The sequence below is a fragment of the Microtus oregoni genome, unplaced genomic scaffold (genome assembly GCF_018167655.1).
Source record: "Microtus oregoni isolate MIOR12 unplaced genomic scaffold, Mior012 000010F_ref0000083, whole genome shotgun sequence".
In the NCBI taxonomy this organism is placed as follows: Eukaryota; Metazoa; Chordata; class Mammalia; order Rodentia; family Cricetidae; genus Microtus; species Microtus oregoni.
This window is the reverse complement of record NW_024543069.1, coordinates 8,542,552-8,556,895: the sequence shown is the minus strand read 5'-3', so window position 1 is coordinate 8,556,895 and position 14,344 is coordinate 8,542,552. Positions and strand designations below refer to the sequence as shown.

The 14,344-nt window shown below is 39.9% G+C and overlaps 1 protein-coding gene across 1 annotated transcript in view; it reads right to left on the bottom strand.

Annotated features, from left to right (window-relative positions):
* The window catches only part of Wdr49 (WD repeat domain 49), a 118,304-nt gene that overhangs the window by 70,405 nt on the left and 33,555 nt on the right, over positions 1-14,344 (bottom strand). The window contains exons 6-7 of the mRNA XM_041659531.1: positions 13,967-14,115; positions 7,056-7,289 (exon numbers count right to left, since the gene is read on the bottom strand). Of these exons, the coding sequence (XP_041515465.1) occupies positions 7,056-7,289; positions 13,967-14,115 (383 nt within the window). The remainder of the gene's footprint in view (positions 1-7,055; positions 7,290-13,966; positions 14,116-14,344) is intronic.

Sequence of the window (14,344 nt, the reverse complement as noted above, 5' to 3'; positions counted from 1 at the left end):
GAGCAGTTCAGAAACCCTCCAAATAGTAACAAGGAGGCGCACAACACTTAAAAGGTGTGATGGCGTGATGGGGGAAAAGCACCACCAGCTGAGTCTGCCTGTGGACAGTATACAGGGCTTCAGAACACCCCAAAGAGCTCCGCATCACCACTTATGACAAAAGCATTTAATATAATGCATATTCTCAAACACTTTGTTTTCTTGTTGTTACGTTGTTTTGATTTTTTGATACAGGATTTCTCTGTGTAACAGTTCTAGCTGTCCTGAAACTAGCTCTGCAGACCAGGCTGGCCTTGTCTACAGATTCAGCAGAGATCTGCCTGCCTCTGCCTCCCAAGTGCTGGGCTTAAAGGTATGTACTATCACTGCCTACCATACTCTTAGAATTATTAAATTATATATATATATATATATATATATATATATATATATATATATATATTTAAAGGAAAAATAATGTACAGAATAATTCACATACATACAAATACATGCATAAATAAATACATATGTGTTTGTTCACTTGTATAAGAATAAAATAATTCATGAATCTTGCCCCTTCTATCCAGTTCTATCCAGGAATATGTTCATGCCCTTGCATTTCTCTGTTTAATTTGGGAATCTCAGCAGGGTCATTGCTCGCCTCAGAGAACCAGAATTCGGAGGAAAAATGGGCTGCATTTGGACCTGGTGGGTCTGTGAGTGGGAGGCTGGGGCCAGCCATTTCAGCACCCTCAACTCCAATTAGTGAGAGGTTAGTGGGATGAGAGGGTCGACAGGCACATATAATAGATGGCCTCTTCTGTGAAAACTTAAATTTAATTTCCTCACAGCCAACAGTGAAGAGCCCCTTTTAGCTGAGGGTTCTCTTTCTATTAGCGAGGAGCCTGCTTCTCAGGACATGAAAGAGGCACAGTGCAGTTTTTGACTCTGGTGGTGAAGGCTCTCCCTGGTGGGAAGAGACCATGACCCTTGTTTTGGGTTCTTAGGTATGGGGGGTATAGAATGTTGGGTACGAGGCTGACCTCAGGCTCTTCCCTATTTTGCATCATCGTGGGTGTCAGCATTGTAGCACCAAGAGATTGTGGTTACCAACTTGATCGATGCCTAAAATTACCAGGTGTTACTGCATCTTAGGCAAGGTGGACCATGTGATCTCCGCTGGTGGAGTGCCAGTAGCGGACCCCATGAAGAACTCCTTTGTTCCTCCTGGGTGGAGTTGGTGGGAAGTTATTAGAAAAAAATCTTCTGCAAATATTTAATTTCAGAAACAGGCAATCCTTTGGCTGCCCCCAAAAGTGCTTTTCTGTTTCAATTAATAAAAAGTGGAGCAATCCTCTGTGCCCCCTCCCAGTCACTTCCAGGGACACCCCACCCTCTGCATTTATAAGCAAGCTTTGAGAAACTTATAATTGTATTTTATATACTGCAATAGCAGCAGCACTTACATTATAAAAAATGAATAAAATAACCCCAAAAAGTGCTCATCAAATCCAGAAAGCTGAGCAAAGAGGGGGTGGAAGGGTACTTATAATACGTTTATCCTTTTGGTAAGAGTGTTACTTCTTCCAAATAACATGCAGTAAAATAGGTATGTGTATAGGTGAGCATGCAAGTGTGTGTGTGTGTGTGTGTGTGTGTGTGTGCGCACGCGCGCGCACGTGCACGTGGGAGTAAAACCCATAAGACTGGGGTAGGCCATAAGCCTTTATCATATGATCAGAGCACATGGTCTCAGGGCTGATTTATAGTCAATTACCGTTTTGAGTTGGCCAACAACAAAAAGTTGTGTAAACACAAAATGTATCCCTTGGAGCCCAACAATAAGGCAACAAGGAGAATAGTGTTATTCGTTTCCTTTCCAGTTCTGCTCAAAAGGGAATCTTACTAACTTTGTATTGAACACAGTGCTAAATATGTGGCATGTCTTGTAAGGCAGAGATAAAGCATCCGTTAATTCCACCTTACCTCCATTTATACAGTTACTGAGAGAATTAACACTGGAACTATTGAAATCCTCACGTAACTTAATCTTCATCAGCCCACCCCACCCATATAAAAATATATGCAAAATGTGCAAAAATGAAGGTAGGACCTGTGACTCAATATTTAATGAATTGTTTTATTTGGGATTGATTTCCTATGAAAGTGTGAGACTTGATCCTCAGAAATAGCGTCACTCTGGATAAAGTTACAAGTCCCAGTTTGAAAAATTTCCACAGCCCATGATCTGTGCTCCTTTTTAGGGACACCCACTGACAAGAATAATGAGAGCACAGAAGGAAGCCAGACGGCCACTGTCAAACAAATCCCTGAAGTAAGCATAGATGAGATTAACACGTGTGCACTTGGAGGGAAGATAATGCTAAAATTCAAGAGGCAGGCTGTGTATCAAATTATCAAACATGGACATCCTTTAACCTAGAAATCCATTTTCAAGGACTTCTTCTAATCAATAAAATCTTGAGTATGAATATATTTACATGCAAAAAAATCATAAGGGCAAAATAACCATCAAAGAAAGTGGATTTATAAAAATCAGATACTAAAAGATACTACTCTGCCTCTTAAAAATATTATAAGGTTAGTGATGGGGAGGTGACTGTTCAGCAAGAAAGCACGAGGGCCATAGCTCAGCATCTGTGTAAATGTGCACGATGACCTGTCGTTAGCAGGGCCATAGCTCAGCATCTGTGTAAATGTGCACGATGACCTGTCGTTAGCAGGGCCATAGCTCAGCATCTGTGTAAATGTGCACGATGACCTGTCGTTAGCAGGGCCATAGCTCAGCATCTGTGTAAATGTGCACGATGACCTGTCGTTAGCAGGGCCATAGCTCAGCATCTGTGTAAATGTGCACGATGACCTGTCGTTAGCCCCGGGACTAAGGATTCCCACATCAGGCTGGCTATCAAAACTAGTTTTATTAATGTACTCTAGGTTCACTAAGAACCCCTGCCTTAATATTTATATATGGTGGAGAGCAGTGGAAGAAGACACCAGATGTCAACCTCTGGCCTTGAAACACACACACACACACAATGTGTTGGGGAATGATGAAGTAGGTCTAGGTTTAGAACTAGGTAAGGAAATCTTTTTCAACATATTACTAATTTAAAAAGTGCGTCACACAACCATACTTGTGCGAAACAGACTCTGCACAAAGTGATCCTAAAACTTGCTGACAAAGCCTCGGCAGCACCTCCTTTCTTAGTTGAGCTTAACTGTATCGTTTCAGTTTCTTATAATTAGCATGTAGTACTTATAGGTGATGTCTTCTACAAGCTAGTAACTCTGAGAAAAATAGCAAACATTATTTATGTCCAAATTCAGTGACACCTATCTAACTTGACTACAAATATATTAAAGGAAAAGACAATTGACATCATGTTCTGTAAAACCACATGAACTTGCAATAATAAGAGGAGCTTCAGAATCATGAAACAGAAATTTTGCCTATTCAATTCCATATTATGTATTAAAAATACATATTTTTTAAATTCCCTACAATTATGAGTTTCTAAGAAAACTTTCATTTAAGAAACCTGTGCCTTCGGCACACTAAGTTCAAAAGGTCTTTCCGTGGTTTTCCCCATCAAATCACTCTTGTTCTCTGGCTGGCTGTAAGAGTGTGCAGTTGCCTTTAACAGACTCTGCATGGCTTAGCACCTTCTCTTAGAATGGAGCTTTGGGGGGCATGGAAATAAATTCTCAGAAATATGCCAAGCTACTTTTATACAAGGTTATTGTGGGGTCTCTCTGAAACCCAGCAGGAATGAAATAACATTAAAACGTGGGCAAAATGCTAAAATGGCCACATAAGAGATGGTTATTGTCAAGTTTAGTCAAAACAAAAGTCTTCAAGACGGCACAAAAGGAGATGGAGGTGGAGCCAATGGGCTACATTCTGGATCATCTGGCACGTGTTTCAAACAAAAGATGAAGGAATTTAAGAAAGTTATGAAGAAAACCAGATTCCTCAAAGCAATGATAGTCATGGGAAGAGCTACGGGTCTGGGAGAGCTATTCCAGCAAAGAGAACTAGAGGCAGGGCATGGCTGCGAAGAGAACTGCAGCCAGTCACTACCAAGGCATCCTGGGTAAGGCACAGTGCTGCATTCTGACCCTGAATTCTCTTAGACGCACACTTAGAAAAGTGAAGCCAGGAATCCACCCAGCATCGCCACCCCCACATTTCGACCTCAGCATTTCTCAAAACCTTCCGTCTTATAAATCATTGTAGAATCAAAATGGCTTTCATTTGTATTCAATAAAACACATACATAAATATAAATAGTGGAGACAAATTTGCATTCATCTATGTATAAATGCATCACATTACACATTTAAAATACAACAGCATACACTCCCGTAACCGCTAGAGCAATGACGTCATCAGCCACCGTGTGCCTCTAGAAAGCTTTTTCCCCACAGAGCTGTGGAAGAACTGACAGGACAACTACTCTTGACATCTCCGACTCCCTGAAGATTACAGGCTCCCAGGGACTGAGCTCACAATATGAGAACTATTTTGGCCTTGAGTCTGTGCTTTATTTTCTGAGATCAAACCGAAACATCGGTGAACAGCGTCCATCCTCTGGCTTCAAGCTGTGTAGCCCATCTGGGCTCCCTTAAGAACTCCCAAACTGATCGGCCCCTGTAAATTCAGAGTGCACACGGAGCTTCACTGGTGCTCTCGTTGTGTCTTCTGGCTGGCGCTCCCTCTTTTTCTTCGAGATTGCCATGCTAGCTTGTAGGGCACCCCCCAACTCCTGTTCAAAGCCCCGTTGCTCACCTTTCCATCCCTCTCTTCTTTCATTTTCAATTCTGATGGGTATCTCCCGAACAATGCATCTGAGAGTAAGACCTAGGCTTACCCTAGACAACAGTCTCCCTGAGTTTTTAGGGGTTGGGAGAAAGGAATGACAGCTTACTAATCTTTGCTTCATTTTTTTTTACACCTGATACGTCTTCAAAGCATGTTATTTGCTTTGTCCAACTACTCTGAAGTAGTAACTTGTTAATGACTGTAGGAATACAATTTTCTCTGTACTTCTCTAGAATATATTCCTAAAATGTAATGTTAAAGTGGTTTTTTTTTGCTAGCTTAGTAGCTGAGAAAGGCTGTTTATTCAGTACACAGACCTGTGTGCTTCAAAGTTATTTTTTAGTTATTTATGATGTAAGGCATAGCAACAAATAGAGATGCGCTTGACTCCACAGGGATGTTTCCTGAATCTTCTGTCACACGGGCGGGCATATTTCTTTGTCTCTATACCCTGCCTGTGTAACCTTGGTTTTATTTTCAACTCCCAAGTGGAAGATTCCAGTTCTTTCCTGTATGCTGCCAGCTGAATGCCTCACGGAATGTGCCTCATCTTATAGCTAGACAACACAGGATCTTAAAGATTTACACACAAACATGGCATTTCCACTTTACAGATCTCAATTAGCAGAATGTTCTCTAGGAAACAAATGCAGCCAGCTCTCAGCAGCCACCAGGGAGCCAAATTAACCAGTTGCCTTCATGAAGTTCAGTAAAACATTTGTGGGGGAATGTTGTTGTGCAGATGGAATTGGCACGGAATTGTTTTGTCAAGGATTTTATCTCCCAGAATAACCAGAAAACAGGGTTTGAAGTGGAGACATGACACAATGCTCATTATTAACAAAGAGCTTTCCATGTCTCTGAGCCAGAGCAGAAGCCTCCCCAGCCTTTGGAAGCAAGGACAGGTTGCGGTTATTGTTTAATTGTTCACAAGCTGGAGATCCGTTTCCTGACCCACTCCCACTCTGATGTTTCCACGGGGCCTGAGGTGAGCATGGCCGGAGACTAAATGCCAGTGGTGCCTAGAAACCAGATTTACAACTGAGCCCACTACCAGCTTGTCTGGCTGGAAGAAGTTTCTGTCATCCAGAAAGGGCCAGGATCTGGGTGGCCTCAAGCTCCTGAGGAGCTAAACTTCATTGAGATGCAGGTAGCGATCTCATAAGCAAAGGCTGCAGTGTCATTAAAGTGGTGGGAGCCAAACAACACCCGTGCTGCATACCAAGTGGAATCGCATTTAACTGAATCATTTTCTTATGAATATATTCCAGGCTGCCGCTTTGAGCCACTGGTGTAAAATATGCTGGGGGAAAATGGATCTCTGCTAATTACATTTCATGAATATTTCAGAACTTTCCATGAGGATGCAAGAGGGTGGTGATCTTAACAGGAAATCTTATAACTACGTCCACCTGCATTTTGGCTCAAAACCTGAACTAGAGGTTAATGAAGATGGGCATGATTATGTTCTGGGTTGTGCTGGCTTTAACCCAAACATTGTGATGCTTTTGTGACAGGCAGACAATGACATTCCCCTTGGAATCCACCCACAAACACATATACTGCAGAAGAGTATGTGCTGTTCAACCGTTTCCTGCCTGTGTGCTGTTGATTAGATTCACCATTATATTTTTAATTATATTTTTAAAATTATAATATAATTATACCATTTCTCCCTTCCCTTTCCTTCCTCCAAACCCTTTCAGAAAGTCCTCTCTGGCTATTTCCATTTAATGCCCTTTTATCATTAATTATTGTTATGTAAATATATATATATATATATTCCTAAATATGTCCTGCTCTGTCAATCTAATGTGACTGGTATGTATGGTTTTGGCAATGAGAATTGGATAATGGGTAACCAAATAATGTGCTCTTCCCTGGGGAAAACGATTTCTCCACTCTCGGCATTCCTTAGTAGCCTTTCGCTTTTTGTCTATGGCCTTGCAGTCTTCCCTCATCCACTTTGATGTGGTTATTTCTGCTGTCTTTGTTTTGTTTATGATGGAAGAATCTTTGTCACTTTACTAAAGCAAATAATCCCTAACTATACTCTAAATATTTGTCCTTATACCCATTCATCAGTGCAGTGCATACTCTTCATCAAGGAAACTTCTCTGCAACAGAAGGTGGCCATCACCTTTGGTTTTATGTTAGGTCAAATCGAGGAAAGGAACCACTGACCTTGGAGGATATGTCAAGACAATAGCAGACAATAAAGTGCCTTTACCTGCTTCAGGAGGGAATGGTAAAGGACACAGGTGACCCCTTTTGCATGGCTCTTCACCCTCTTGCTGGTTTCCTTTTTCATGGCCAACAAGGCAAGCTGATTATTGAAGGAGATGAAAAGTCGTCCGTGGCTTTCATCAAAGTGAAAAAGGCACCTGTAGTCTTGACTTTTAGGGAAAGCACAAGCTATCCTTTGAATGGACAGCTGGTGTTGAATATCCCAGAGTCTCAGGACCTGGGCAACAAGTGATAAAAAGGGAACATCAATTAACATATTCCTACAGTATCTTTCCTTCTCTCTCTTGACTATAAAGACAACTTAGATTTTCTAAACACTACCTATTCTTAAGCCATTTTCTCAGACAATTAAATCATAAATCTTTGAAGACAGGCTCAGAGATTATTATATTAAAAATAAATTTTCTAGGTCTTTTGTTCGTTCCAAGGTGAATAGTTCTCTGAGGTTTTATGACCCAGTCAGTGCTAATCTCTGTGAACAAGAAATCTTTCTACCAGTTTAAGAACTAATATCAAATGATTTGGCTTTAATCCAGATCATGACTATCCACTAATTTTGTCCTCAGTCTAGATCCAGTTAGTGACACAAAAGAACTCCTATTAATTCAGTTCCCTCAATCAAGTCATTTTCAAAGATGTTGCTCAATGCCACAGTTATTATATGAGGGTCATAAATTTCTCCCTTCTTTTGGGTTCAGTTAACTTCTAAAACAGAACTAAGACATGGTTCAAAATGAATATGCTAGGGACGGAAGAGATAACTCAGCTAGGAAAGGGCTTGTCATGTGTGCTGGTTAGAGCTTTGTGATCTTGACACAAATTGGAGTCATCTAGGAAGAGGAAATCTCAGTTGAAAAAAACATGTCCTTCAGACTGACCTTTAGGCAAGTCTATAGGACAATTTTTTATTGATGTATGGAGAGACATTCAGCCTATTATGCATAGTGCCACACTTAGGCAAGGGGTCTTGGGTTTTATGAAAGGAAGGAAGGAAGGAAGGAAGGAAGGAAGGAAGGAAGCCAGTAAGCAGCACTCTCCCCTGTCTCTGATTCAGTTCCTAACTCAAGACTACTGCTTGGGTTCCTTCCCCACGTGCCTTCACTTATATAAGAAATGAAAACCAAGTAAACCCTTCCCTACTCAAGTTGCGTCAAGCCATAGTGTTTATCACAGCAGTAGAAAACAAACTAGAACACAGTTCATAATTAACAACTTGTATTTAGATGTGCAGCACCCATGTGCAGTTTATATCTATATTCCCAGCCAGCGCTTGAGAGGTAGAGACAGGAGGATTCAAGAAATCAGCTAGACAACCAGGCTAGGCAGCTGGTGACCACCTAGTTCAGTGGAGACTGTCTCAAAAAATAAGGTGGAAAGTTACAGAAATCCATCTAACCTTAGCCTTCAGCCTCCACAAGCACATGTATGCACACAGACACTCTCACACATAATGTTGGATTCCCCTCTGCATGCTGTGAATATCATTGGTTAATAAAGGAACTGCTTTGGGCCTATAGCAGAGCTATAAGGGAACAGAGCTAGGTGAGAAAAACTAAACTGAATCCTGGGAGAAAGAAGGCAGAGTCAGGGAGAAGGTATGTAGCCCCTGCATAGCTGGACGGAATTTTAGCTGGTAAGCCACAGCCACATGGTGATACACAGATTAATAGAAATGGGTAAATTAAAATGTAAGAATTAGCCAATAAGAAGCTAGAGCTTATGGGCCAAGCAGTGTTTTAAATAATATAGTTTCTGTGTGATTATTTCAGAGCTAAGCAGCCGGGAACTAACTAGTGACCTCCTAGTAAGTTATGTACATGCAGCATACCCAGTGTGTATATATTTATATTTAGTTTTTTGTTTTGTTTGAGACGGGATCTTATGTAGTCTATGCTTGCCTGCAGCTTGATATGTACCTGCAGATGATCTGAAAACTTTTATTCCTCCTGCTTCTCTCTCCCAGGTGCTAGGAATAGACATCTGCACCAACACATTCAGTCAAATATGAATATATTTAATAGTAATCTTCTTGTTTGTCAATTATGTTTTCTTTTTGCTACTAAGGATAATAGATAAATTCCTAAAATTCATATTTAACAATTGGTTCAGTAATTTAAATTTTTACCCACATGTGCTGTTCCTACTTACATTTCGATGCCTAGCAACTTATAGTGCCCATACAAATTCCCATTAGTCAGGTTCTTGTTATGATTAGTCAGGGCCTGTTTGGGGCTCTTCATTTCACCTCCATCTTTATATAATTGAGATTATAGATCCCAACCATTGATTTTTTTATTAAAGCAAATTGTTTTCACATAATGATAAAGATAAACTTCCTCACCTCATTTCATACCGACTGTCAACTTTTTAATAATGTGCGATTATAATGACCATCGTGTTTATGTGTGTGAGAAGTAGAAGCCAATACATTGAGACTGCAGGTACATGGATCCTACTTTAATCCAACTCAGGTCCATGATCTTGCATGTGTTGACTTTATCCACCCATTCCCTCACCTTCCTATGAAAACACGGCTGGCAACTCAGAAATTATTTCAGTTGTGTGGGGAGAATGTAGTAAAGTTGCTCAACCCATTATCTAAATCATCCCAAATCCCAACTGAAAGTGTGCTGTGAGGACTGGATTAAGATGTAGGCCAGCACTCTGTAGTCAGGCTTTGTAGAAGAATCTTGTCAGAGCTTGGCAAAATCGCTATTATTTATATAGACACTAATAAAACTACAATAACCAAAGGTTTCACTGTTTACTACAAACATTACATTTATAATAAGTAGCTGCATGAATAGGGAGGTGCAGGAATAAATGTGTGGACAAAAACTGAGTCAGCACCGGATAAGATTTAATTCAAGGTACATGGCTTTAAAAGGTTCATAATTTCCAAATAATGACAGAAAAGTGAAGGAGGGAGAGAAAGCTGACTCCAATTATTATGTGTGGGGAGGCTTTCTAGTGTTCAAAACAGTACAGAAAAAAATAGAAAAGAGAGAGAGGAGGCGTGAGGATGCGGCTGGCTAAAGGGCTTTAAAGACTGCGGTGCAGAAGCCTGGCACTTGGAAGCCAGTTCCAAAGCTACATGGCTTAGGTGTAAAGATAAGAAGACAGGCACTGAAGTTGCTGGCTTTTCTCAGTACAACCTTATAGAACAGCTCCATTTATAGTTAAGTCTTACAGTAATAAGCAAAACCATAATCAATAAGCACTTAAAGCATGTTTTGTTTTACTTGATATAGTCTTACAAGAATGTTTATGTGGAATACATCAGCTACAGGTTTTATCCTGAATCAAGTCACAGTTGTTTGTCCTCCCAGAGGAGCAGTTAAAAGTTGCAGGGGAGAGGATGTCATATTGGTGTAGGTACTGGTTCACTGCCCCATCAAGCAAATAACCTACACAGACAGACAGACAGATAGACACACACACACACACACACACACACACACACACACACGACATAAATTAGAAAGAGAACTAGGGATGAAGAAGGGATTTTGTATGAGTGTAAGAGAAAAATGCCAAAAAAAAAAAAACATATAAAGACAGACCTATTACAATTACAGCCAACTTCTCAATGGAGACTCTAAAAGCAAGATGGGCCTGAACTAAAATGCTGTAGACTCTAGGAGACCAGAGATGCCAGTCCAAACTGCAATAGCCAGCAAAATTTTCAATCACCATAGATGGGGAAAACAAGATTTTAAAGGAATAAAGTTGTTTTCTGCCCCCTTGAGAGGTGACAATAGGACAACCTCTCTGGAAGAACTAATGTTGCAGCTCATATTGTGAGGAAGTTGTTTAGATCTGACTCTCTTTGATCCTCTCATTTGGCAACTGATTGATGATAGTACTATCCAATCAAAGGCCCTTTAGGAAACAAAATGATGTTTCATCTTCCCTGGAGGTCTAATTTCACTACAGTCCTGTAAAATATGCAAAAGAATTTTGCAGTAACAAAACAGAGACTTATCCCAGTAGCAGAAAGCCCTGCTGTTTGCTGTAGACATAAGGATTGTCGTGGATTCATGAAAGTGAAATGTATTCCAACCAACCTGGGTGACCGCATGACAAGTTTTTATAATGACACAACAGTTTAGAGACCAAAGTGAAAATTGATGGACAAAACTGCTTTGGAAATAGGCCAGGTAGGCTTAATATTGATCACAGCTGTATGCGATCAATCCTGATTCAAAATACATGTGTTTGCACTTGTCTTTAAGGTTATGAAAGCTTTCACGGAGCTCCATAATGATGAAATTCTGAGATTTGTTTCTTTTTGTCCGATTCAGATTTATTCACTTAACTATAATTTATTGAGGACCTTGCACATGTATGGCACAATCCAAGGAAGATACAGTCCCTCACTTTAAAAATATTAATGCTGAATTAAGAGTTACACTGTTTATATTTTATCTTCTACTGTGTGTTTACAATATTAATATGTGCTAGATCCTGGGAGTGATAAGAACGAATTTAACAAGTAACTGATACCTTCCAGTCAAAATTTAAAGATAAAATATAGAAACACAGGGGCTGGAGAGATGGCTCAGAGGTTAAGAGCATTGCCTGCTCTTCCAAAGGTCCTGAGTTCAATTCCCAGCAACCACATGGTGGCTCACAACCATCTGTAATGGGGTCTGGTGCCCTCTTCTGGCCTACAGGCATACACACAGACAGAATATTGTATACATAATAAATAAGTAAATAAATAAATAAATATAGAAACACAGTGTTCAATAATTGATGTCAGAACAAAGGTTTCAAAGACCTCAAAAGAATAAGACAGCTGAATGCAGGAGGGCATCCTAAGAGATCTCATTCTGAGTTTCTTTACTACTTTCTGTCCAAAGAAATAGTTCTTCACTTGGAGCTAGAAACATAGACTCAAAGAATAAAACCTAAAGTATGTGAGGGGTTGTGAAAGATACTGAGAACAGGTAAAAAAAAAAAAAAACCAATATCTTAAGCAAGCAAATTAATGATGATAATATTCTAATTAAGAACATTTGGAGCACACAGAAGGAAACACCCACGTCTACATGAGCCACTCCAAAGATCTGAAGGCTGACAAACACCTCTCTGTCGGTTATAACAGAGGACAGGAAACTCCAGGAGGATGTGGAATTGCAGGGCCAGTTAACTGTACTGTGGTAAGGGCTAAGGGTTAATACAGTTTGTGTGTGAATTATTAAATGTGAAGAGAAAGAAGTGAAGTAGACTGACCAATTGGAGAAGTGCTTCGTGTGAAAGGTTAAGAATTTCAGCGATGGCAGCTTAATGGCGTGGAGAACTGAGAGGCTAGCGGATTCTCGTTCATTCATCTGTTCCTTGCCAACTACTTTATTAGCAGAATGGAGGGAAACTTCTGCAGTAGGAAGACACAGCAATGTTTGCAGTATTTTAGAGTTAAAGAGATGAGAGTTTCTTTCTTTTGTTGCTGTTTTCTTTTGTTTTTACACAGAGTCTCACTATGTGTCCCTGGATTGCCTAAAATTTACTCTGTAGACAAGAGTGACCTTGAATGAGCAGAGGTCCACCTGCTTCTGCCACCCAAGTGCTGGGTTTTAAAGTATGCACTAATACTCCCAGCAAAGCCAAGATTCATTTTTAAAGTTAGAAAAGTGGCAGCTGAGATAAAGGAGCAAGATGATGAACAGATTTTGATGATATAATTAACAAGAATTGGCAGCCTATTGGTAAGGTTTAAGGGAAAGGGGGATTTATACCATAGATAAAAAGAAAAGTAAGTTACAATAACTAGGAAGACTAGGACATGGCTAAGGAGTTGAAGATGATTTTCTAAGTTTCATAGTTTTGCCTATTGCACAGATAGATTCCTCAAATACAGGAAAAAAGTTCTCTGAATATCAGAGACTATTTCCACTTATTATCCACTTTTTTCTTCATAGCCAAGTACCTTGAAATCTATAATTTTGTGTGTGTGTGTGTCTGTACATATGCAAATGTACCACATGCATGCCTGGTATCTGCTGAGGTCAGAAGAGGGCATTGGTCTTCTGAAACTAGAATTATGGGTGCTTGTGAACCCAACCATGAGGATGCAAGGAATAGCCTTTGTCCTCTGCAAGAGTCGCAAGTGCTCTTCACCACTGAGCTATCCATTTTGCCAAAAATCTATCATAGTTTTGGCTGAATCTTTAATGTATGGAATTATGTAAAAATGGAAATTATATAAGGCATAAAAGGCAAAGTGTTTGGAGATTAAGAAATTTACTTAATTAGATACTATAGTGTACTCAGAATTCGGTTTAGACTGCATGATTCCTGGTTTATATTCCACAATATTGAAAATGTCCCATCAAGGGCTGAGAACATAACTCAGTGGTAGAGTGTGTGTTTCTCATGTGTGAGGCTCTCAATCAGATCCCTAAAATCTCCAAATAAGACAAAACCGTGCAATCAAGGTCATCAACCAGACATTTAATTAAAATTTATTGTATACTTGATATTTTCCATTAGCTTAAATTTATAACTTAATGAATCTTTCATATTAATGTGATAATAGCCAACTGTGCCTTTTCACTCTTTTCCCCAAACAGCATTTTCTTGTCCCCACATCCATTCTTTTCCATGTGGAATTAATAAGAACTTTGGATGCTCTTAAGATGTGACATATGGAGTATCAAATTAAAAGAATTAAACCTGTGAATACATCATTTGAACACAAATTTAATGAAATGATTTTTTTTGTCCACTTGCCCAGAACTCTTATGAAGTAATTTGTTCCAAATGAAGCTCTCCCCAAGACTGCATAGTTAGCCAGTTTGCATGAACAACTGACGCCTCTCAGAGAAATTCAGGGCCCAGTGAAGATTAGGAATTGGGAGGGCAGAAAATTAGAGGTGTCAAGTGACTTACTTTATCTCTGGAGAAGCTGAAAAGTTGTTTTCTTTCAGCAAAGAACTGGACAGCTATGACGCTGGCCGAATGACCCCATAGAACACCGACTGGTTTAGAGACGACATAGGGATTCCAGAGGCAAACTTTATTGTTGACGCCAGCCGTCGCTGATCAGAATTCAAAAGAAAATAAAATGTTTTTTTAAATTATCCTTGTGAAATTAGTTTTTCACACATGAACATTAATGCACCTTGTCTTGAAGAAAGGAAAACTTGGTCATTGCCCAACTAACTTGTGGATTCGGTCGAGTGATGGGTGTGGGCTGACCTTAAGCAGTGGTTCTCAGCTGTCCTATTGCTGTAAGCCTTTAGCAAAATTTCTTGTGTTGTAGTGACT